The sequence below is a fragment of the Grus americana genome, chromosome 1, assembly GCF_028858705.1.
Source record: "Grus americana isolate bGruAme1 chromosome 1, bGruAme1.mat, whole genome shotgun sequence".
Lineage (NCBI taxonomy): Eukaryota > Metazoa > Chordata > Aves > Gruiformes > Gruidae > Grus > Grus americana.
In genome coordinates, this window is record NC_072852.1 from 13,369,952 (window position 1) to 13,396,276 (window position 26,325).

Below are 26,325 nucleotides of genomic sequence, written 5' to 3' on the forward strand. Positions count from 1 at the left end.
GGCTGGATGGTTGCACTCAAAGAGTTGTGGTCAATGGCTCAACGTCCAAGTGGAGGATGGGGACGAGTGGTGTTCCTCAGGGGTCGGTACTGGGACCAGCACTGTTCAGCATCTTTGTTGGTGACATGGACAGTGGGATCGAGTGCACCCTCAGCAAGTTTGCCGACGACACCAAGCTGTGTGGTGTGGTCGACATGCTGGAGGGAAGGGATGCCATCCAGAGGGACCTTGACAGGCTGGAGAGGTGGGCCTGTGCGAACCACATGAAGTTCAACAAGGTCAAGTGCAAGGTCCTGCATGTGGGTCGGGGCAATCCCAAGCACGACTGTAGGCTGGGCGAGGAATGGATTGACAGCAGCCCGGAGGAGAAGGACTTGGGGGTATTGATTGATGGGAAGCTCAACATGAGCCGGCAGTGTGCACTTGCAGCCCAGAAAGCCAACCATGTCCTGGGCTGCATCAAAAGAGGTGTGACCAGCAGGTCAAGGGAGCTGATCCTGCCCCTCTACTCAGCTCTTGTGAGACCCCACCTGGAGTACTGCGTCCAGCTCTGGGGGCCCCAGTACAAGACAGACATGGAGCTGTTGGAGAGAGTCCAGAGGAGGGCCACAAAGCTGATCAGAGGGCTGGAGCACCTCTCCTATGAAGACAGGCTGAGAGAGTTGGGGTTGTTCAGCCTGGAGAAAAGAAGGCTCCAGGGAGATCTAATTGCGGCCTTCCAGTACCTGAAGGGGCCTACAGGAAAGCTGGAGAGGGACTGTTTATCAGGGAGTGTAGTGACAGGACAAGGGGTAATGTGTTTAAGCTGAAGAAGGGTCGATTTAGATGAGATGTTAGAAAGAAATTCTTGACTGTGAGGGTGGTGAGGCACTGGAACAGGTTGCCCAGAGAAGCTGTGGAGGCCCCCTCCCTGGAAGTGTTTAAGACCAGGCTGGATGGGGCTTTGGGCAACGTGGTCTAGTGGAGGATGTCCCTGCTCATGGCAGGGGGGTTGGGACTAGGTGATCTTTGAGGTCCCTTCCAACCCAAACCATTCTATGATTCTATGATTCTATGACCATGAGTTAAATTCTGCTGCTATTGCAAGTGGGAGATGTAAATTCCTGTGTCCATGTGCAGAAGTGTTTCTACTGCGGTGACTTCCACATGATGTGTGTCTGTATTTCCTCCATCCTTCTACCCTGCTAAATATTCCTTCTCTTTCATTCCTGTAGAATTACCCACATTATCATCTCAGGTTTGCATAGTGACATGAAAGAAAGGCTTTGGCTTATTAGTGTAACCTTGACTTGCAGAAAACCTAACAGTAACTGTACCAAAGTCGTGTGCTGAGCATCATAATTTGAGCCCTTTATTGAGAGCTTCTCCTCATGAGGGACAAGTGTGATTACACAGACTAGCACAGACATCAATATAGCCACAGCAAAACTCCCAGTCTTTTAAAGATTTTTTTAATGTTTTCTGTTGGAACAAAAGTAAATAATCGTTTTGCTATTAATGGCTCAAAGAAAGATCCCAAAAGAAGATGGCAAAGTTGTTACGATAGTTAGAGAACAGAGCAGAAACATGAGCAGGTCTGAATGTGAGCTCCCATCATTCAAGAATAGTTAGAGCTGTGAAATGCTGTTAATTGTTGTCTCCTTGCAGTGAATTACTTTTGCTGCAGCAAAGAAGGTGCTGTTACCTGTCATTTTTAGGTCAAAACAGCCTCCAGACTCCAGATTTTGTGGTGTGAAGAGACAGGATTGAGAACTGATGATTCCTGGGATTTGATACTGATACAGTATTCTTAATTACTTTCATTGGCTATTTCAGTATGTTTCTCCGCTCACTGTTGCAACTTAGTGTGGATGAGGATGCTGGTGACTGACTGCTACGAATAGCTGGTGTCTTGGTTTGTTGTATTTCAGAACCTTGGTAACATCTGAACGGCAGAAGTCTGACCTGCAAATCGAACAGTGGGCAGGGTTTAGCTCAGAGATATTATCAGACACCAATTGCTTTTAACAGCCCCGTTCTGAAGGAACATGAGAATGACCTTGATTGTAGGATTGCAGTTCTTCATGAGGTCCCCATTTTTTTGACGTAAGCAGATATTGTCATACTTATCATAAGAGAGCAGGATACTGGAAATCTGAGCAAGTAATTATTGAGCGTTTTGAACTTCAGACTCTTTAGGACAAGTAAAATTGACAGACCTGATACAGCCCATACTTATCCCACTTACAGTTGTGGTCCTAAAACAACTGAGTTGCATCAATTACCTTCACTAAAGGAAGACAAGGAAACGCAAATGTTCTCAGGAGAACCTTAGACTGACATCTAAATGAGTTTTAATTTTATAAAATCCTTGTCTTACTAGTGAGTTACATGTTCATATAACAGGGATTTTGTCTTTTAAAGGAGCAGCCAGCTCATGATCTTAAAACTTATTATACAATCCTCATTTTCTTTTAGACTTGTACAGATATCCAGACTCAGCTTTGGCAAACTCAGAAGTTATAAACACAAACATTCTCCCTTCTTTAGGTTGTATGGTCCAAATTACATGAGCATTTGTTCCAATTTTAACTTGCAGGACATACCATTGTTTTCCATCACTTTTAGGAAACCAAAAGGTATCCTGTTTGCTACCGACTCAAAGAATTTAAAAAAAAAAGGGGGGGGGGGGAAGGAAGCTAAAAATAATTTTTTTTTTTTTTTAAAAAGAGAGAAAAATGGAGGAAATAAAACTAGCAAAAGAGATTGACAAATAAAGAACAAGAGAAGTAAGATATGGAACAAATGAACAATTTCAGGGCCAGTCCGAGCAAGACTTGCCCAGCCGTATCTTCCTCCCCTCACTGTCACGCTGATGCCTTCTCTCACTCGTTTCCACCCGTCTTTTGTACTCTCCTTGTCCCTTTGCTCTTTCACATCACCTACTCATTTTAAAATGGTAGAAGGAAAAAAAGAGATTAAGGAGAAAAAAAGAGACAGTTGCAAAGCACACCATCTTCACTCCTTCCACTTAAATTCCTTTACTTTTAAACAGCACTGATTTTCCTGCAGCACCAGCTGCATTGTGTAATTAGAACTGCAACTGCAAAGTGGAAAACTAATACATTTTTATCATTTCATTGTGTAGTAAAAGGCTGGCAGAGGCTGCATCTGCCACAGGTGTTGCAAGTGCTCAGAGCCAACCGTTTTACAAAGATGACAGTTGCACAACTGACTTTGTCAGTGGAGCAGAGAAAAATATGCACCTAAAATGCATGTAGCATTCAATACTCCGCATTTGTAAGACTTTTTAGAAAAGATTGGAGGCTTATTTTGTCCCATGATACAGAAATAATCTTTCTCTGTGAGAACAGACCAGTGAACCAGATGTGAACCAAGCCTGTGAAATGCAAACACCTAATTACATATCAAAGAAGAAAATAGACACTAGTTTAAATCTACAAATCCTGAGTGTAGCTCAGCACAAAAGGCAAACTTAGGAATTGAGCACACATATTCTGTAGGCATGTAATATTTTCCTCAAAATAATTAAAGTTCACCAAGGAAAAACATAACTCGCTATTGATTAGTGCATGCAGTGAATGAATCATAAATTACAAACCAACTTAATTCAGCCCATTCTGCTGCATCTGAAAGTTATGGATGATAATCCCAACATTACATTTTACAGCAGTACAAAGCAAACTTTACAGTTACAATATCAGGAGAGATGGGTAAAATCAAGTCCCTTCCAGCTCTGCTTGACTTAAGATAATAATTATAGTCTCTACACTTGTCCAGTAAAGAAGTCCAAATAAAATTCTCATCCTCGAGTTCTGCCTGCAGACGGCCAGTAGAGTTTATTAAGTTCTATGAAGACTGCAAATGAATGAAATGAAATGTAACCAGCCACTAAAAGTTGTTCTGTTCTGTGCTTATTTGCTCTTGCCTGGTTATATTACAACTGCAGGTAGTTACAGACAATGACAACAAATTCCATCTTAAAAAAACATGTTGCAACAGCCTAATTTCTCCATTTCTTCTGCTTGCAATTTCTGCAGTTTATTTATCTGATATCCTCAGACTCCTTTCTACTGATTTAGGGACAGCTTTGGTCGAACAGTAGTTTTTATATTTTCTTTTAGACCCTCATACTTGCATTTTTTGAAATAACTGAAGCTCTAGTCAGTAAGGTCGTGCTGCTGCTCTTCTTACCGAGCCTTCTGAACAGCATGTGCTGACATTGAGGTGACCCAGCCTAAGCACGCAGTGTGAATTGTTCCTACGGGCCAGAAGGAGAAATCCTCAACAAATTTTGATCAAGTATCATTAGGTCAGTCTGTAAAAGGTATGCTTTTGTATGCCTATATCTGATTACTTCTAAGCTGGCTTACAGAGGAATTAGAAAGGTAAGAGTCAGGCAAAGCTGGGCTGAAATGAGGTATCACAGTGAGAAATCCATTCGATTTTCATGTTGGGTGTTCCTGTAGGGTCTCTGCAGGGTCTATTCTGTACTAACTTTGTGGTAGACCATACATCTTTTGGGGTAAGGGGGAGGGGGAGCAGTTTGGAGGGTCTCTCTTTTTTTTTAAGAACTTGTAGTGACCTTGATATTTAAGGAGCTGAAGAGATTGGAGAACAGTAAAGAGCAGAAATTAAAGACTTCAGAAAAAAGAGGAGTTGAAATTGAAGATTTGTTTATTATGCCACTGAGTTGGTACTTCAATTTGGAGACCTACCTTCAGCCATTATGTACAAATGCTATTAAAAGTAATTCATTTAATTTAAATAATGAATTAAAATAATACCTGTGCAGAAATCAATACTGTACCAGATGGGACAAAGCAAGGGCATACACTGAGGAAAAGGTTACTTTCTGTTGGAATAACTCAAGTAGATCAGTTGCTGATTCCAAAATTATGTATAGCACAATCATGAAAGTAAGATACCTCATTTCGCTGGGTTGACGCTTATGATAAAGGCAGGCATATGACTGAGTAACCTGAAAGTCCCCTGACTCACGCAAATAGCCTGTTGCTGCACGTGAATGAAAAAAAGTGAGCAGACATTAAGTTCTTCCATTAACTGTTGTAGATACGCTTTTTCTGAGGTAGTCACAGCAGCCATTGTGTTGTCTTTATAATCTTATTCCCCTCAGAAGTTCTGGGAATGGGAAGGACTCTGGCTTAGACGTGGCAGTGGAGGTGCTCCAGCCCAGCAGTATTCAGGGGGGCTGTGTCACCGGTGGGGGCTGGAAGGAAGGAGTTTCAAGAAGGAAAAATTCTTTTGGTAAAAAAATTCTAGGTTTGGAGACAATTAGGAATAGATTGCAGCTTGTCTTTGAAGGAGATCTGGGGTTTCTTGGGAAAAGTAAGAGCCTCTTTCTTTGGGAAAAGAACATGAAGGGTTTTGGAGATGCTTAGTGATAAACGAGACACATGACGAACCACAGCCTGTTCTTTCTTTTTCTCCATCCCTTTGTCCCATCTCTGTCCTATCCCTCTAACACAGTACCCTCTCGGTCCGCTCTCTAGTGTTTGGGTTACTACTCTGTTCTCCCTTAGGAAGGTATTACACTGAGAAGAAAGACAGACGGGGAAAAGGGAGTGGAAAATACTTGTGTTGCCACTTTTCATGACATTGCAGAGCACAAAAATAAAAAATGGCAACGAACATGAAAGTACTGCTTTGCATTCCTTTTTTTCCCTTCTTCCTATAACATGTTAGTTACATGTCAACAGTCCTGAACATTAAAACATGAAGAAAACATATTTAGATCTTAACTGCCCTATTATTATTATCCCATACAGTTAAAACTCCCGAAGAAAAAGTGACTTAGAAACCTGATTATTTTGTCATTGTCACAAATCCGTGTATTAATTGGACACTACATTTGCAAAGTGCCCTTATGAATGCAAACAAAATGTGTCTGGTAGATTAACAAAGGACCTCACACCTGTTTCTCATGCAAAGTTCCTTTCTGATGCTGTCACAGAACCATACTGAGAGAGAGTTTTGGCAGATGGCATTACAATTCAAATAAAGAAAAATAAGCTTCTGAATTCATACATATTTCCTTGTCATTCAAATGCCAAGGGATTTTTTAACATAATGTTTAAAGTATGGAGTGACTCAATTTGAGTGTCCTCATAAATATAACTAATGCATAATGATGAATAAGTTATGACAAGAAGTTTCAGAAAGCAGTTACATGCAACTAAAGCAGATTTTTATCTATTATGCAACAAAGCAAAAAGTAATAAAAGATGGGACTTTTAAAGTTCTCACCCTAGACAAGGCAATGAAGCCACTAAGGAGACAAAACCAGATTCTAATCTTATTTCACTAGTATAAATCAAGAATTGCTGCCTCAGCAGCTGCAGCGTTAACGTGAATTTTCCAGTGGAATGTAATCTTCCTCATCAATTGTATTGATTTATCTATTTCATCAAATACTATTTAAACAACTAATGTATCTGCATTACATATATCCAGCTACTGTTCAGAGCTGTGAAAACACATTATTAAAAAGCATGGTAGTCATGGAAACAGATCATGTAGGAAGTACCTTGAGAAGGATTCTTCTGATTGCATACAACTGCATTGGCCACTTGGAAATAAAATATAGAAATGTAAGATGTCTTTTACTTGATCAGAGCACTAGTTTATTTAATCTGCTCTGAGATTTCCATGCAAGGCTGGTATCTGATGCCTCTGAGGCAGTTGCAATGCATCACAAATAAGTAATGTACCTATGCAATTTTACAGTCTGGGCAGGGTAGCTTTTTATTTGTGGACCACCAACAGATAATCAGTTCATTATAAGCGTACAAGGTAGCTCTTGGCTGGTTTTTTTTTTTTTGTTATCACTATAGATGTTACATTTTTCTGCTTCTGTTTATAATATGTATATCTGTAATATGTCTATCCCTAAACTGAAGGGGGGTCGATTTAGATTAGATATTAGGAAGAAATTCTTCCCTGTGAGGGTGGTGATGCACTGGAACAGGTTGCCCAGAGAGGCTGTGGAGGCCCCCTCCCTGGAAGTGTTCAAGGCCAGGTTGGATGGGGCTTTGGGCAATGTGGTCTAGTGGAGGGTGTCCCTGCCCGTGGCAGGGGGGTTGGAACTAGATGATCTTTACGGTGCCTTCCCACCCAAACCATTCTATGACTCTATGATTTGTCTCACTGGCCTGTCACATGAAATCAAGTAATTGCCATTTGGTGTAATAACAAGGGCAAAAAAACCAAAAAAACAGAAAGCATTATGCTTCATGCTTTATTTTGAAAACATTGACTTGAGACTCTCAAGGCCCAGTGAGACAAATGAAGTCATGAAACAAATGTTTTCTGATGTTGACTGAAATTTTAATTAAACTTTAGCATTGTTATTTTAAAAATAATTCAGAAACAAGGTAAAATAATCTGACCACGAAAGATGGCTAGGGGAGATGAAGAAAAGGGGTTGTCCTCTGTGCAGAGGGACAGCATGGATGTACGGAGCTCTCCTATGGGATGGAAAGCTGGCTGGTGGAGAGTCTGTGGATCAAGATCAGAGGACAGGCTGGTAGGGGAGACTTGGTGGTGGGTTGTTGTTACAGACCCCCTGATCAGGATGAGCAAGTGGATGGAGCCTTCTTTAAACAACTCAAGGGAGTCTCTAATCACAGATTCTGGTTTTGATGGGGGATTTTAACCTCCCTGACATCTTATACATGGACAGCAAGACACGACGTAAGCACACAGCAAGATTTCTGGTGGTTTTCGGGTGTAACTTGATATAAGTACCAGATGGACCCACTATGAAGGGTGAAGCACTGCTGGATGTCCTACGAACTAACAGCAAAAACTAGTGGGAGATGTGATAATTGACAGCATCTTTGGCTATAGTGACCATGAAACGGTTCAAGTTCAAGATTCTGTGGCCAAGGAGCTCAGGACACAGGCAGGTTACAGGCCTTGACAATGTCCCTGAAAAAATCATGAAGCAAGTCCTCTGAAAACACATTTCTGGGCACCTGAAGGAAAGGGTGGTGACTGGGAACAGCCAGTGTGGAGTTACCCAGTGCAAATCATGCCTGACCAGCCTGATCGCTATGCTAAAATTACTGGATTTGTGGATGAAGCAAAAGTGGTAGATGTCATTTACCTTGACCTTCACAGAAACCTTGCAAAATTCACCAAGGACAAATGCAAAGTCCTGCGCTTGGGCGGGAAGAAAATCTTGCGACAGTACAGGTTGGGTAGTGACTCATTAGACCGCATCTGTAATATTGCATCCAGTTTTGGGACCCCCAGTACAAGATAAACTGGATTGATACACAGAACCAAGTTCAGCAGAGGACCACCAAGATGGTCAGGGGCAGGAGCACTTGCCCAGTGAAGAGAGGCTGAGGGTAATCCTGTTTCCTCTTTAATAAAGTTTGGCACTGAAAATAGCGTTAAAATGCGTCACTTGGTTTTGTTACAGAATAATAAGCTTTTTTTCTTTGTTGTACCAGAGGATAAGAGGTGGACAGCTAGCTAAAGTATGTTGAAGCTTATATATGAATTAGAGGTACTTGTAGCAGAATATCTAGCTGCCTCCCATGAGGTCTAGCCTGCACTATTAGTAGCTACATACTTTAATGGGGCTTTTTAGGTCAGTAACCAAACTGCAGCGTTTAGGTTATATAATAACAGTAAATTCAATAAACTCCATAAATTCACAGGATATGTTGTTAAACATTTAACAGCAAAGGAAATAATAAAAATAAATTAAGACATTGAAAAGCAAATAGAAGGAGAAAAACCTAGCTTCATGAGATCAGGCAGTTATTAGGTAGAAAACACCGGTTTGCAACAAGGCTGAAATGATACAGTCAGTAATGAGGTACAAGCGCTGAAAGATTTGAACATCGAAAAGATCAAAAAGAATGTTTCTTTTCAGTCTGTTTTCTTCAAAGTCTAAAGAATATAGCATAAAAAAAACTGTGTTAATAAAATCAGTTTCAAAGGCAGAAACTTCCACATTGGAGCCGTACGTGGCGTGCAGCAAATCTGCTGAACTTCAGGAATACAAATTGATAATGCAGTGTGCAGTTGATGTAGTTGGGGCTCCTTTTCCGCTGGTAAAACGGGTGTGCCGGTGGCAGTCCCTTCTGTGTGCGTGTCCGAAGTTTGAACCAGCCAGCAATGCCGTCACAGCTCCTCGGCACGCGTCTAAGTGCTGGGGCACGTGCTGAGCTCCTCCGGCTGGTTCGCGTTCTGCACCGAGATTCACCCTGAAGTGGCTTTACTCCTAGCAGTGCCCACCTTAGCTAGTTTAAAGCTAGGAGCTGTGAGGATAAGAGTTTCAGTGACTCTGTTTAGATGTACCCTTTGTTATATTAAAAATGAGACAATGTGTAATTAACAGAGAATTCGGAAATTATCCTGAACTATTCTTGGAAGCCAAGGCAAGCTGTTTAATTATTCTCTGGAAGCCTGGATGCACTCATAACCAGTCTCCTGGGCAAGAATTTGTAGCTAAAAAATGAGATTTTTCAGCATTTCCTAGTGGTGTCTCTTTCCCCAACAAAACACTAGTCACTTCAGTGGGAACTGTGAGATCAGCAAGGAGCTGGTTTAAACTTCTCTCTCCCCAAACGTTCTGTAATACAAACCAAGTACCCAGCACAAATAACACAGGAGTAAGGACCGAGAACAAGACAAAAGGATAAGATGATCTGATGAAAAACAATTTAAAGTTTTAATAATAAATATTAGTATTTCTGCTTTCCTTGCATCTATTATTTCTAAATACACAGAAAACAGCCTTTTGTAGTTTATTTGGAATCTTTTAACAGAAGCTCTTAAGATTTCTCTTGGAAAGGCCCATGGAGAGTGCTCTGACCAGCTTCAGCTATTGCCCACTGAATGGTTGGGAACTGAGTTCTTTATTCAGGCCTTATTAAGGAAACCATCTCAGGCACCGCCTACAATAACCTAACTAAATTCTCAATATATAAGGCATTTTTTCCCCTAATTTATTTTTAATTGCATTTTTTTCACTTTTATTTGAATTAATAGCTAACAAGCCCTTTATGAACTCTTTTTTGATAGTTAAAATTCAGTAATTCAGTTGGTACTTTTTCACTGTATTAATGCAAATCTTGATTAGACATTACGCCTTTCTGCGTGTCAGATGGATCACGAACACCTAATGTTAAAAATATCCCTACTGTTGGCAGTATTTCACTTGGTAACAGTGCTGGGAGAAAATATTATTGAATTGATAGTAACATTTACTAATCTATGATCTGCACATTCAAGGATGTAGCAAGTCACAATAAGCTGCACAGAAGGAAGAAGATGCATTTATCAGATGTGAATGTTACTTAGACATTTGTTTCCATTGTGCAAGAAGAAATTGTGCAGAATGTCATTTTATTCGTGAGAATAAATTGCACATGAATGGTTTGTGATTACAGACAGAACATAAACAGTCATGACTCTGTGGAATTTGTTGGTATGAGAATGGCAGTTAGAGAACATGAGTTTAATTGAAATTGAGCTTACATGGCTTGGCTTGCAGTTGGTGCATTCCCAGTTTTCCAGGTCTTCCATGATGGGAAGAGTGAATTTGGTTTTGCTATGGAGGTGGGGTTGGCCATCCCACCTTTGTTGTTATTTTCACTGAGACAGTGAACAATTCAACTTCCAATTTTTTATCGGATTTATTTTCTCCCACAGCTTTTGATTTGTACACTGACATGGAGAAGTCCATGCTAGTAACTGCATTTTCCAGCTAAGTGGAGGAACCTGTTGAGGTAGTATAGAGGATTTTACCATAGCCTATACTTGTTGATTTTTTGTTATTTTTTGGAGCTCCCAGATGGTATGCAGATAGGTGACCTAGCAGAATTCACAGAGGTATGTGGATAGTAGGTTAAATACTGATTTTCAGTGAGCAATGTTATCCTCTCTTTCCTTATGGCAACCTGTAACAGAAGATTTCAGGAGCAGCAGTGCAAATACTGTATCTGTTTGATGTATCAGCTGGGCAATGTGGACATGCACTAACAAAAATATTCCAACTGGACATCTCCAGCCCTCTGCTCCTGGGGGAGCAGCACAGCATGCCGTGAGCAGCATCCGCTCCCTGGTAATCTGTGTGCTGTGCCTTAGGGTATTGCGGGCAACATTTTTTGTGTAAGCTGTGCAGTGAGGAACACTGGTTTAGACTTACAGATAAATATTTGCAAAGACTGTATATCTTAAAGAAACTGGAAGAGTGTGCAATGGCATTGTACTGTGGAGCTGCACAGCATTTTATAACTTTTAACCCAGGTCTTTTGATACCCTCTGTAGTAGGTAACTGACTTGAAAAGGCAGAACTGAATTTGAACCAGGGAGAAAGAAAAGAGAAGAGAAAAAGCAAGAGGTAAAACAAACACAGGCTGTTGAGTGGAAAGATACAATATGTTTATGAAAAGTCTTATATACAGGTTAGAAAAGGATTCCTGACCTGTGCCTGGGTGTTAGCAAGGCAGGTGAACCAAACTCATGGAATCATTTAGTTTGGAAAAGACTTTCAAGATCATCATGTCCAACCACTAACCTAGCACTGCCAAGTCCACCACTAAACCATGTCTCTAAGTGCCATATCTCCAGGGATGATGACTCAACCACTTCCCTGGGCAGCCTGTTCCAATGATTGACAACCCTTTGGGTGAAGAAATTTTTCCTGATATCCAATCTAAACCTCCTCTGGTGCAACTTGAGGCCATTTCTTCTTGTCCTATTGCTTGTTACTTGGGAGAAGAGACCAACCCCCACCTGGCTACAACCTCCTTTCAGGTAGTTGTAGAGAACAATTAAGGTCTCCCCTCAGCCTCCTTTTCTCCAGGCTAAACAACCCCCGTTCCCTCAGCTGCTTTTCATAAGACTTGTGCTCCAGACCCTTCACCAGCTTCGTTGTCCTTCTTTGGACACGCACCAGCACTTCAGTGTCTTTCCTGTAGTGAGGGGTCCAAAACTGAACACAGTACTCGAGGTGCGGCCTCACCAGTGCCAAGTACAGGAGGAACAATCACTTCCCTAGTCCTACTGGCCACACTATTTCTGATACAAGCCAGGACACTGTTGGCTTTCTTGGCCACCTGGGCACACTGCTGGCTCATATTCAGCCAGCTGTCGACCAACACCCCCAGGTCCTTTTCTGCCGGGCAGCTTTCCAGCCACTTTTCCCCAAGCCTGTAATGTTGCCTGGGAATGTTGTGACCCAAGTGCAGGACCCAGCACTTGGCCTTGTTGAATCTTATACAGTTGGTCTCGGCCCATTGATCCAGCCTGTCCAGATCTCTCTGTAGAGCCTTCCTACCTTCCAGCAGATCAACACTCCTAGATAACCTGTTGTCATCTGCAAACTTACTGAGGGTGCACTTCATCCATCATCTAGATCATTCATAAAGATATTAAAGAGAACTGGCCCCAGTACTGAGCCCTGGGGAACACCACTTGTGACCGGCCACCAACTGGATTTGACTCCATTCACCACAACTCTTTGGGCCCAGCCATCCAGCCAGTTTTTTACCCAGCAAACAGTATGCCCATCCAAGCCATGAGCAGCCAGTTTGTCCAGGTGAATGCTGTGGGAAACAGTGTCAAAGGCTTTACTAAAGTCCAGGTAGATAACATCCATAGCCTTTCCCTCATCCACTAAGTGGGTCACCTTGTCATAGAAGGATATCAGGTTAGTCAAGCAGGACCTGCCTTTCATGAACCCATGCTGACTGGGCCTGATCACCTGGTTGTCCTGTACATGCCATGTGATGGCACTCAAGATGATCTGCTCCATAACCTTCCCCGGCACTGAGGTCAGACTGACAGGCCTGTAGTTCCCTGGATCCTCCTTCCTCCCCTTCTTGTAGATGGACGTCACGTTGGCTAACCTCCAGTCAACTGGGATCTCCCTGGTTAGTGAGGACTGCTGATAAATGCTGGAAAGTGGCTTGGGGAGCATTTCCACCAACTCCCTCAGTACCCTTGGGTGGATCCCATCTGGCCCCACAGGCTTGTGTTTGTCTAGGTGGTGTAGTAGGTCGCTAACCATTTCCCCTTGGGTTATGATGGCTTCATCCTGCTCCACATCCCTGCCTTCCAGCTCAAGGGGCTGGATACCCAGAGAATAACTTGTCTGGCTATTAAAGACTAAGGCAAAGACGACATTCAGTACCTCAGCTTTTTTCTCATCCTTTGTCAGTATGTTTTCCTCTGCATCCAGTAAAGGATGGAGATTCTCCTTAGTCCTCCTTTTGTTGTTAACGCTGCACAATGGCTTCCAGCCCCTCCTGTTTGTTGCCCATGCTGTGTGCATTGGTGTAGATGCACTTCAGCTGGGCTATTGATTCTGCCACCTTTTTTGAGGGGGGGAAGCCCTAATTCCTACGTGACAATTCTCAGGGACTTCCGTGGTTTCTAACACATCAGTAACCCTTGTGTCTGCTGTCACATGGCTCTCCATCTCCTACCTCCACTGAGAGAGCAGACCAAAGTACCTCTCTAGAACACCATCCCTCAAACATTGGTGTGCTTGCCTCCAGTGAGTCTGGTTTCACCCCTTTACTCCTTCAAATCTAGTTAAATCTCTTTCGATGAGCCCTGCTAGCTCCTGTGCAAAGATCTTTTTCCCTCTTTGAGACAGATTTACCCCATCTGTTGCCAGCAGGCCTGGTGTTGTGTAGACTGACCCATGGTCAAAAAACCCAAAATTTTGCTGGTGACACCAGGCTCAGAGCCAGGTATTGATCTGATGGCTCTTTCTGTTTCTCCCCTCATCATTCCCTGCAACTGGAAGGACAGAGGAGAACACTACTTGTGCTCCTGATCCCTTAACCGGTTGTCCCAAGGCCCTGAGGTCTCTCTTGATTGTCCTTGGACTTCTTGCTGACTCATGCTGACTTCCACAGCTTCCGTACCCTTATTGACAGCATTTTCAATAACAGCAGGTGTTATATTTTCTTTTTCTCTCTCATACTATATTCTTTTGTACTATACAAATATTTTGATTGCAGCCAATTCAAGAAATATGCTCTCATCTTTCTTTCCAGCCTGTCAGTAGGGTACTGACACAATGCTGGCTGTTGTTCTGAAACCGTGAGAGGTTTTTATGACTCTCTTTAATACAGTTAGTACTCCATAAACTTCAGAAAAAAATAATCCTTGGGTTTGGTAGTATGTTTTTTCATGTTGGCACATTGAGATCCAAAACGTACTCTTTCCTCCCTCCCCAGAAAAGGTTAAGTGGCACCATCAAAAATCATTCTGAAATACAACAGCTTGCAGAAGGCAGAAAAAGAGCATCTGGACTATTAGCATAAGCAGGCTGTGATGAGAAGGCACTACCAGTGGTTATTAAAGTGACCTGCTTGAATTCATATTAGTCTTGCCTTTCTTTTTTTCCTTCTTTCTTTCTTTCTTTGAAAATACAAGGGCTTTTGTTACCCTTGGGCATTTAAGCATTTAGAAATGCAGCTCCTTCTTCATTTAAAAGCTTACCCAGATGCATACTGAGCAAAATATCTTAGTATCAGTTGTACCTTTTTAATTTTTTTTTTTTTTTTTTTTTTTTGAATGACTGCTGCAGTGTTAACTAGATGCTGCTTTTCTGGTAAGGAATAAAGAATGAAATGTGAAAACTGGAGCATATATACATAATATACAGATTATCCAGCACCTTTCCCTCTACTAGTGGTATCAGCATTGCCAAATGCTGCACAATTACTTATTTTTAAATGGTGATTTTACAAATGTTTGCGAACAGGCCCTCCACTGGATGATAGGAGATCCATGAGAATGTAATATTAGATATTGAAGGCTGAAAATGAAGGATAGAATTGGGTTTTTTCATTCTATACAGAGAAATCCTCCTGGAGTCAATAGAATTGAAAGACATGGATGACAGAAGTGTTGATCTCATGAAAATGAAGGCTTCATGTATAGCATAGTAACCATGAAACCATTGGCTGCAGAAATTATACATGAACTAACAGGCTAGTGCTACCAAATGAGTATCAGAGATTGTTACAATTTATACCTCCTTTCCCATTTCAAATCATGGTGGCCAACAGTAATCTCCTTCACAAGTGTTTTATAATAATTCTCTTTTATGAATGTTTACTGTTCACTCGCATGCCTAATGATCATCACTGGGCACAGTGAAATGAAAAAGAAACTGTAATGCCCTCACCACTAATTTAGCAAATGCTTAGCTTCCTATTTTATGAAGCACTGAAGTATTTCTGTCTTGCAATCTTTCATTTCAATAGTGAAAAATGGCATAGATACCATTATTTAATGTAATGAAAAATAATCACAGTGTTCCTGAAAGCAAACATAGCAGAAGAGTCTTCTAACAGAAGCTGTGTAGTAAACTACATTCCACTAACCTTATCTGCCATACTTTTGGGGGGGTGCAGGGAGCTTAGGGTTTGTGCTCTAGCAATTCCGTTTTACCGGTCAACACAGAATTTTAATTAAACATAGCTTAGAGGCTGCATCTTAAATGGAAAAATGAAATTAGAGCGTAGCTTTACATGTAGTTTATATCTATTATGGTACACAAAAGTAATTTTTTATTTCCTTTCTTGTGAACCCATGACTATTTCATGATAATCACTGGTTCAATCCATGCATTTAAAAGTGGGTTCTCCATAATATGTCCAATTCATTAATTTTACAGACTTTTACACTAGAAAATGCACTTTGCCATTTACCTTCTCAATAGTTGTGCCAGTTCATAGAGTTATGCATCATTACATTAGGAAAAAATACGCCAATAGGTTAACAGCAAATCCTCAGATTATTTCAGATTTTCATAAATATGTAAAATAAAATATGTCCTCTGCATCTGTACACTTTCAAGTGTATATATTTACAGAAAGATACCTACTTTTAAATTTGGGCAAAACATCTACTTGCTTTTTCTAATTTCATAGATGGAAAAAAATCTGTCTACCAATATGCTTTGGGAAAGGGACCTATGCACACGTGTGTATGTGTGTGTTGCTGTGTATTTTTAAGTACGTACAGATTTCACCAGTACCTGCCTCACTTTTCTCTAAGGGAATGTAATTTTAGATGGCCAGATATGAAAGCAACATTAAGTTAATTAGGGGAAGAAAACCTTGCAATATAACATGAAAATAAAATGTACCCATGGTATTTAAACTAATACTTTATTCTGCGTCGTAGGGTTAGGTAAAAGCATCATTTTTTCATAGCAAATTATTGCCTTATTTCTCATGCATGCATTGGGAATGAAACTAACTGTAGGGGCAGTACAGGATTTGTGCATCAGCTGCTTTCTTTTTGAATATTTATGAATTACATTCCACAGTCTTGTCTCAGGATATATAGGACTTTGTGGGAACCACTGTAGGGTCAATCTGCTACAGATTTTACTGAAGTTCTGTGCAGGTCTGGAAAGAGCTTTCTGATGCTTGGTGACCTGACCATGAGCCAGTGGCATGCCCTTGCAACAAAGCAGGCTGGCAGCCTCCTGGGCTGTAGTAAGCAGAGCATTTCCAGCAGATCGAGGGAGGTGATCCCTCCCCTCTACTCAGCACTGGTGAGACACAGCTGGAGTGCTGGATCCAGTTCTGGGTTCCCCAGTACAAGAGAGACATGGACATACAGAATAGAGGCCAGTGAAAGGCCACTAAGATGATTAAGGGACTGGAGTATCTCTCCTATAAAGAAAGGCTGAGAGAGCTGGGACTGTTTGGCCTAGAGAAGGGGGGTGGGGGGGGTGTTATCAATCTAAAGAAATACCTGAAGGGGGGTGCAAGGAAGATGGAACCAGGCTTTTTTCAGTGGTGCCCAGTGACAGGATAGGAGGTAAAGGGTACAAACTGAAATACAGGAAATTTTGCTTAAACTTTGCTTTGTGAGTGATCAAACACTTGAAGAAGTTGTCCAGAGAGGTTGTGTAGTCTCCATCCCTGGAGATATTCAGAAGCTGATTGGATATGGTCCTGAGCAGCCTGGTCTAGATGACCTTGCTTTGAGCAGAGAGGTTGGGCTATACAATCTCCAGAGGTCCCTTCCAACCTCAACCGTTCTGTGATTCTGTGACCTACCTGAATACCTTATGCTGCATTTATTTCTATGAAATGACAGTAACAAAATAGCCCTGACAAAAGCAGTTCAGAGTGCCAACTTGTGAAGATTTCAAAGCTAACAATATTTTAAGAATAATAGGAAAAATTGAGTATCTACATTAAGGACGTCCTTGAGCTTTTCATTCCTCATCTGCCAGTCTTTGCAGGGGGTTGTATCCTTCATTGCAGTATCAGAAAGGGCTGAGCAGGAACATCCTCTGAGGGCAATGTGACGTGAAGACTACAGCAGTCTAAGCAGATTGACTCAAGAAAGGCTAAGAGATTACAGATGAGTTTAAAGGAGAAGCAACAAGCAGAGGTGAAGCAATTTCTTAACGTTGTTTCTTAACTCTTTAATCTCCCTATTGCCAGTCAGGCTTTACTTCCCTATTTGCCTTCTATAGCACACCAATAACTGTCTATTCACATTGTCACTGGAGGAAAAAAAAAAGAAAAAAAATCTCAAATCTTCCAGGAGTACTTCTTTATGGCCAGTTTAATGACGGTGTTCAGTATGAGCTACATCAGTTCTGTTCTGTCTAGTTCAGTACTCACTGTCTCCAAAAAGTTACTTTAAAAGTGCAACTGAGTTTGAAAAGGAAAAAAAATCTGAAATAAGGAATTCCAGAATCAAATTTCCTTATAGTATCTCAGTATCACTCCCTGTATATTGTGCCATAGTCTTTAACTGCACAGAAATCAATGCCTGTGCGTGATGGGAATGTACATCCTTTCCTGAGTCTCCTCCATCAAAGTCATCACATCTGGCGCTATGGTTTTTACTCTGTTCATGTCAGCTGAGATACTTGTCACATCCGTCTGGTGCCTTTTAAACACAAAATGAAGTTCTATTGGCAGTATAATATTTTTTTAAGTGTTCAGTAGGAGTGATAATAAAATAGGTATTTATGGGTATACATGGATAAATATATGAGATTTTGTTTGTACATGAACACAGACTGATTTTCAAGATCATTAAATTAATGTATTTAACATTTTAATTGTTAATGTCTGAATGTTTTAGGTATTTACAATTAAATGTCTTCTCTATTTCTGCAAAATGTAATTAGTTTTAAGGCCAGAAGATGCTATAATATCTTATTTCAATTTGTACTTCTACGTACTACTATGTACTCTGATGTGCCTGATATATGACTAAGCTTTGAAACGGGATGTCTTTGGAGGCCGTGGAATTGCCATTGTAGTGAGACGAATAGTGCAAACTTCTCAGGAACATTTAGATATACTTACGGTACTTATGTGACAGAAGGCAAACTCTTTTTGTTCCTTCAATGCCAACTTTTCCAGGATTCCTACAAAAGAAAAAAACCTCAAAAAGCAAAGTACTTTTTTTGTGTGTACCTATGTGGGAAAACAGAATGCTCTCACTTCCTCAGGCGGTGATGTCATACAAGATGTGCTACAGTTGCTGGCTGGCACAGCTGGTGGAACAATAAAGTCGTTCAACTAAAATGTGTTGTTCTAGAGACTGAGACCTATGTTTGCATGCTAATTTTCAAGTTTTTACTACTTGTGGCTGCTACGGTATCTGTTCAAGATTTTGGCATTTGCTTTGGTCACTGTATCTAATTTCACTATGAAGTTATTTCCCTTTTGCCCAGCAAAGATCCACAATTTTCTTACAAGAAATCTTAGCATTCTGTGCTGCATTTACTGAGAGAGATAACTCTTTGTTTTTCAGAGCTTCCATATGGCTGGGAGAAAATTGATGATCCCATTTATGGCACTTATTATGTTGAGTAAGTTCCCAAGTTCAATATTAAGTTGCTGTTAATATGTCGTAACCTAATACTAGTATCCTCTGCAGTACTTAGCCTGGCAAGGCATGGGTACAATTACTTGACATGTTAAACTGAAGGTATACCAGGAATTCTCAGTCATCAATACAGCTAATGTGTCCAAATATATTCAGTGTGTCCCAAATCAGTGACTCAGGCATTCGGTCATTCTCTTTCTCCGGGGTCTGATTTCATGGTATCATTCCAGATGATACTTGTACAAAGATCGTATCCATTAAAGAAATATTGTATCTATGTAAGGTTTGGATATCCAGTGAGGTAAAGATCATATTAATCAATGAATGGAGCAAAGGATAATCATTTTAGTTCAGTTAAGATCCTTTTCTGGGTAGTCTTTCCTTGCTGCAAATCAGATGTTCACACTGTTTGTACTGGAAGGCAGGTTATTTATACGCTGTGTATAAAATTTTAGGGATGTTGTGCTTTATTTTGCACTTAAAAGTGCAGCTGAAAATAAGAGAATATAAATTTATATTTTCACAGCACAATCCTTGCTTTTATTTTTTTTATTTTATTTTAGTCATGAAACAAGAAAAAAATATTTTTACTCCTCTGTGCAAAGGGCAACAGAAAGCTTTTGTTTGAAGTACTAGGTAGAACCTGGTCTAGCCAGTTCCTACATAAAATAAGTAAATCAGAGAGATTGTTTTCTCTGCTTTTTAGCTTAACACAGTGAATGAGACTTATGCAAAGTGAATCTAGATTCGAAATTGTGATACCTGTTCAGAGTGGTCAGTTCTCACTCTGCTCTCTGCACAGTCTGTGGCAGAGGAGGGAGAAAGCCACCCTGCCATCACCATGCAGACAGCGCTTTGAAAGCCTGACAAATATCCATCCATTAGTTCCTTTTATTAAAGAAGAGAGATCTCTAGAGAAGATGGCCCCAACCTATAATCTCAATTTCAAATCCTGGCACTCAAGTAGTAAATTTATTCTAGTTGTTTCATAAAAAATATAAAATTTTAGTTTGTGCGTCACATTCGTCTCTCGAATCCACACCAGCACTTTGACTGCAGGATCACTCTGGACAGGTACCGGGGTTGCAGCTTTTCCAGACCTCAGGATATGCTGCTATTAACATGCACAGGGTAGAGCTGGACAGAGCGCTTAAAAAAAGATCTGATTTCTGGAGGGTTAGAAGGTTAAGATTCCCTTTTCCTCACTGCTGTAACAGCAGCAGCTTGCGGATGCCCATGCACCTTCCCTAGCCCTCCTACAAAGCAAACAAACAAATGAAAACAGTATTTGGCCACTGCCCTGCTGACTCCTCCTGTCCCATTCTCCAAATGCAGCAGCACCTGCTCTGCTTCTTTGTCCCCGGCTTGTTCCCTGCCCTCAGGTGAAGGAGCCAGCAGCCCCATCTGCTTTGCTGCTCAGCCCAAATTGGCTTGGTCAGTCCAGATTCAAGCAAGAAGATAAGTAAGTTTTTGAAGTCCCTACGTAATGCCATTAAATTGCCCTCTCTTTTTACGCCTGAGTTCTTTTGTGATGTGCCCAAGTAGCTAGGGGCTGGAGTTCTCATACCTCTTTGTACTTAACCCCCCCCGAAGATTTCTGCACGTGCAATTATGCAGCCGCTGGGTGTACGTAAGTCTTCTGCCCCAGTGGTTTTTAGTGTATTTTGGTGAGTAACAGGTGGTGTGCAATTTCGGTGCGTTAATCTCTTACTGAGACGCCGCTTTGTTGTTAGCGCAGCCCAAGGCGTTCTGGCACCAGTGAGGCTCACACTTCACTGCAGAGTCGGAAAAGGAGCAAGTATTTATCTCCATTTCATGTCCATCCACAGGTAAACAGATGCAAAGCACCAGGCCCAGATGTTATTATGCAATTACATACTTTAAGGCTGTTAGTGCCAAATTTATTAATCCTACCACAGATAAGATTTGTGGAAAGATACATCAAACCTACAGCGGGCTCAGAGGTTTTTAGAAGTGGAATGGATGTTCACAGGATGGCGTTAAAACTGCAGCCGTGCTAAGTTCGTAAGGAGTTTTATAGTCAGTAAAAAGTAGCTGTACTTTAATTTGCTGTCTGAGCGCAATAAGTTTGAAACAAAGATTGCTTTCCATTTTTTCATGGTAAAAAGTGGCAGTCACACCTTTTTTATTACCAGTATGCAACAGATGAGTTCATTTTTAATTAGATAAAATCAGATTACAATAAACTCGCTTAATTATGTCATAAAAGTGGGTAAATGATTAAAAGTTAGGTTATGAACTTTCACACATTCAAGCCCAGTCCACCTTTACGTGAAGGCCTTTAAAACTGTCAGTGAAAGAAGGGCTTGTACTCTTCTCACTGAAATATTTGTATCCCATGGGAAGTCTGTGAGGATGAGCAATAAGGCAGACAGACTCAGGTTCACCTTACAAGGACCAGCCATGCTCAGCTCCAATATACTGAGACCAAAGGAAAAGCTAAAAAAAAAAAAAAAAAAAAAACCCAAAAAGAAAAAAAACAAACACCCAAAGAAAAACCTCAGAGGTCTTGCTAGTACAGTTAATAAAAACTAATCACAACATATTTGCAAATTCTGTTAAAATATAAGGTCTCCAGTATAACTTCCTCTCTTAATCATGTATGAATGCAGATGTGAGACATTATTAAAATTTTCATTTGCCTTGTTATACATGTCCAGGCATCATTTGTAAGGTGTAGACATTTGACATAAATGAGAAGTGTTTTCTATACGTGGGTTAATTTTCATGCAATTTTCTCTTAATTTCTAAACTAAGAACTAGCAGCACTTCGCTGTGCAGGGCTATGGAGAGAATGTGGTTATTAGAGTGCACTGGGTCTTTCAGCATTCTAATTGCCAAAAGATTATTTCCCCCTTTAAGGATGATTAACTACAACACAGAGTTCAATTTCCAGACATGGTCTCCTTAATAGAACAGCTAAATTAGTCATACAGGTATTTATTCTGGAAAAATATACCTCCTTGACTTACAATTTCTGACAACACTCTGTTACTACTCAAATAGAAAAACTTATTTCAGGTCTTTTTGTCATTCAAAAGTATTATTAACTGAAAAATGTGAATGTAAAGAGGAGTTAGGCACTAACAAGTTATGCATCAGAATGTCCATCTTTTAGGCATCCTGATCCTCAGAATTACTTTGGTGTGTTATAGGCAACAATTTCAAAAATTAAGAATCACAAACTACCAGGAAAAAAATACATTAAAGTAGCTAAGAAAAGGAGATATAGGCTAAACTCCATCTGCTGATGCACTTGCTTAGATGTGCGACCATTTTGGCAGGGCTCAGGATCTTGGCCATCAACTAAAATCCGCATACTAGGCATTGCTGCCCATAAATTTCCTAAGAATGTGTTTCAGTTGTCTTAAGCACGTCTAATGTGAAACTCCATCACAAAACCAACTTAGCCTGGCCGCGTTCACTCGTGCAGAATGGTGCCTGTGTCTCACAGGCTGGCTGGTGGTGACAGTACCTACTCATAACACAAGAGACAGTATTTCAACTTCAGGGTTAAATGCAGCCCAAAACCAAATCCTACCTCCGAGGGGTTGTCCCCAGTTAGCGTACAGCGAGCTAACAGAAGACAGCAGCGCCGACTACCCCTTCTTTTCTGCAGAGGGAAATTCGGGGTTCCCAGGGCTAGAAAGCAAACAAAAGGCAGCATGATTCTTCTGCACAGCCACAGTGGCACTAGGAGAAATTAGTTGGATTCTCGTCTTTGGAATAGGCTTTTATATTTAATATGCATTGTATAAAATAAAGGAAGAAAAGTGAAGATAGAAATGCTCACTGAATTTGATACTATGAGCAATGAGCAGTACTTTTTTGGATCACATCCAAAATCTATTCTAACCACAAAAGAACTTACTTGTAACCATCTCTAAAACTCACATTTGGCTTGTCCTATTAAGGCCTAAGTTAGTAATATCTATTTTGTATGCAGTTGAAGTAGCTAGATGAAAGGCTAGAATGTCCTTTCAAGGGAACTACTTAACTTAATAACTTCTTTCTCAGGTAAACTCATCAGTAGCAATTTTTCTGATTTAGTCATGAAGCTGTAAGGCATTTAAAATTGCATGAAAGGGAGGTGTTTCATATGTCAGCAGTGTAGGAGCATAAATCCAGTGTTACTGACTGATAAAAATGACTGATTATCAGTATAATTTTCTTTTATTTGACTCATCTTGGACACAAGGTTTAATACAGTTATTTGAATTTGTTGGAATTCTCACATTGTGCTTTTGAGACTGCACACTACCGTAAAACACTCAAAGTATTGGAATAAATTGGAGCTAAAAATTACTAAGGTTGCACCAACAACTTGAGGTGCTTCAAGTACCTCTGCTAGTCTTCCTGTCTGATGTGCTGGAACAAAAAGGTCATTTTCAAGACAGCTGTTACTAAAGACATTTCTGTGTAAGTGGACTAAACCATAATTTAAACTCTACCTGGGAACTGTAGAGAGGCAGTGGATAACAGATTCTAGCTGTGGTGGCAGTACCACAGGAACTGATGGTCCTTAAGCCATGGACACACCCTATATTAGCTAAAATCCCATCTTTTTTATATCACAGAACCACATATAAGTTGTAACTTAGGTCTGCAAGAGGCTTCCTGTGACACTGAGATGTGGCCTGTAATTATAGCATGACACTAAGCATAGTTCAATGTTCTAAATGCAGTGTGATCTTGGATATCCATTACATCTGCGTGATATGGCACAAAAGCTATGGGAAACCCATGACCTTCTGGAAGGGCAGCTGAAGACCAGGGCAGGATACCTTAGAGCCTCCAAAATAAGACATGATCCCTATGTTGAAGCAATTAACTCAATCAACTGTGTAGCACCCCTGTTTTCAACCTTATCAAATGCTAATATAAAACAAGCTAGATATTTTACTCTATATCTGCTATTGGAAGGTGTTTTGTAATGTCACACTTCTGCTTGTAAGAAGCCCACAGATTTTAAGTCTGAAATCCTGACATCTTTAATACATTATATAATACATTAATGCATACTTCAAAATGTATTCACAGAATGCAGTTATATATCAGAATTAATTCAGCTTGAATAAAAAGGTAAAACTCCTTTGGTCTTCTATCAAACAAGACTCTCTCTTTCACTGGTCTTCCTGTAAAATCTTTTCTATAGATTCATTTTATTTGGTCATGGATGATCAGAACTTTATGTAGTATTTCACGTGATGTTTCATCACTGCCTCATGTAATGGGAAAAGTAGTATTTCCTTCACAATATTGAAATACATCACATGACAGATGGTAGCATGAAAATTACCTTTTTCATGCTTATGTTAGTAGTTCATAATTACCCTATTTCATGCATGTAAGTATTATCTTTCTCCATTTTTAACTGATGAAGTTTGTCTCCCTCCCATCATACGTTTCTAGGTTTGCAATAGACTAAGGTGCTGAAGACCTTGACAATTAAAGCATGGTCTAACTAGAAAGCAAAAGTCTAGGAAAGCCTACAATCTTAAACAGCCCATCTGAAGAAGAAAAGAAATGAAAGGGATTTTCTGTGTCTGCAGCATAGATTAAAATTTACAAGAAAACTATTAATCAAAATTTTAGAGTAAGTTAGCAGCCACATGAATGAGTTATAGCCGTGTTAACAAAGTAGCAGCTTCAGGATTTATCACATTTACTTTCTCTCATTAAATCAAATATTCTTTTATATGACTGGAAATCTTTTCATTGCATTAGGTCTGGCCACTAAATCCTCGTTTTCCAAGTACATTGCACTCCCTTAGGACTTGCTGCCTTTCCTCTATTTCACTTCTTAACAGCAATTCCACTTACTTTCTTTGAAGCAGTGGTAGGATCTGAATCCCAAGGGACCTGAAAAGTGCTTAATATGGCGTAAAAGGTCATTTCAATATAAATTGAAGGTATTCAAACTTTTTTAGGATCTCAGAGTTTCAGAAGTTCCCAGGTCACCTCTACAAGTGCTTAAAGCCCATGATTGGGATTGGATTTTTAGAAGAACTCAATAAATAGTAGCTCAGTGAAAACAAATAAGGAGTGACATGTTTGGAAACCTGCCCTTCTGTACACATGTATTTATTTCCCCAGAACAATGTTTGCAGTACAAGTCCCTCTTCTCAGTTGTGATCCTAACATGATCCTACCTCGTAGTGGTGTTCAATACAGCCCACTAAATTGCTCTTGCCTTCTTCAGAAAACATGTGAAACATGTCACAGGACAGGATTGTAGGAATGCTCATTGATTGATAAAATGCATGCTTTAAATTAAAGAATTAAAATCAAGGATATGATGAGAGTATGTAGTTAAGATAGTAGTTCTCAACACAATACAGAAGATCAGTGGTGTAATGAGAGAGATGTACTTACTGACCTGTTGTAGGAAATGTAAAACATCAAGAAAAAAAAGTGTACATTAACTTCTCTTATATTTCATATAATTATCTATGTAGTTCTAATCTACCATCTGACTTCGGTTCTGCAACATCCGATTTTTTTGTACAGCTGAGCAGATTTATTTCTAAGCTGCAGTCATAAAAGTACTCTGTGTTCTAGGTTTTACCTTTTCTGTAAGTGATTAAGTAATTTCACTTACAGCTAATCGATAATAATGCACAAAACTGGTTCAGACCCTTTGAATCATGCACAGAACAATGCTTGTGCTAAAGACATGGAAAACTGTCATTGTAGCATGCTTCACCAGTACTGCTGTTTAATATGTAGTCCCATAGATCAAAACCATTTGTCTGTAGCAGAGTTCAACATATTGAAATGTTAGGACACTTCTCGGTGCTGTTCATTATGCAATGCGCTAGATTGTGCATTTCTCATCCCCAACAAAATTGTGCGGAGTATGAGGGTCCGTTGGGGATTCATAGCGGTTTTGCTCTCTAACCACACACACCTAAGTCACATACAGCATCCTACTGTGAAAATGATCATTTTCCCCAACTGAACCCAGTTTTTAATCAAAACCAAATTTTTTCCAGCCACATAAATAGAAGAACACAATTTGAAAACCCTGTCCTAGAAGCAAAAAGGAAGCTACAGCAGCATAACATGCCCAACGCAGAACTTGGAACAAAGCCTATGCAGGCCCAAGGTTTCCGAGGTACAGTACCATGTCAGCTATCTTAGTTAAGATGAAAGATCCTGCTCTCCTGTTTATGTGACAATGATTTTGTCATAGTCTGATTAAAAGAGTAGTGTTGCCAATTCTCACAATGTTATCACCTATCTCCCAGCATTTTTCTTCCCTAAATGTCCGAGCTTCCAGAGTTGTGGGACTCGTGAGCCACCTAAAATACTCTAACCTTCAGAGATGCAGAGAAAAGACATAAAGGTTGACCCTACTGTTTCCTAAAGGCTCAGAAACAGAAAGCACAATAAGAGCCCCAAAGTAGTTTCCTAAAAAAAATA

The 26,325-nt window shown here is 40.3% G+C and overlaps 1 protein-coding gene across 6 annotated transcripts in view; it reads left to right on the forward strand.

The window, feature by feature from the left end:
* MAGI2 (membrane associated guanylate kinase, WW and PDZ domain containing 2) overlaps positions 1 to 26,325 on the forward strand; it is a 776,571-nt gene that overhangs the window by 600,216 nt on the left and 150,030 nt on the right. For all 6 annotated transcript variants that reach the window (XM_054828768.1, XM_054828739.1, XM_054828749.1 and 3 more), the window contains exons 7-8: positions 18,805 to 18,862; positions 25,896 to 26,017. In XM_054828768.1, the coding sequence (XP_054684743.1) occupies positions 18,805 to 18,862; positions 25,896 to 26,017 (180 nt within the window). The remainder of the gene's footprint in view (positions 1 to 18,804; positions 18,863 to 25,895; positions 26,018 to 26,325) is intronic.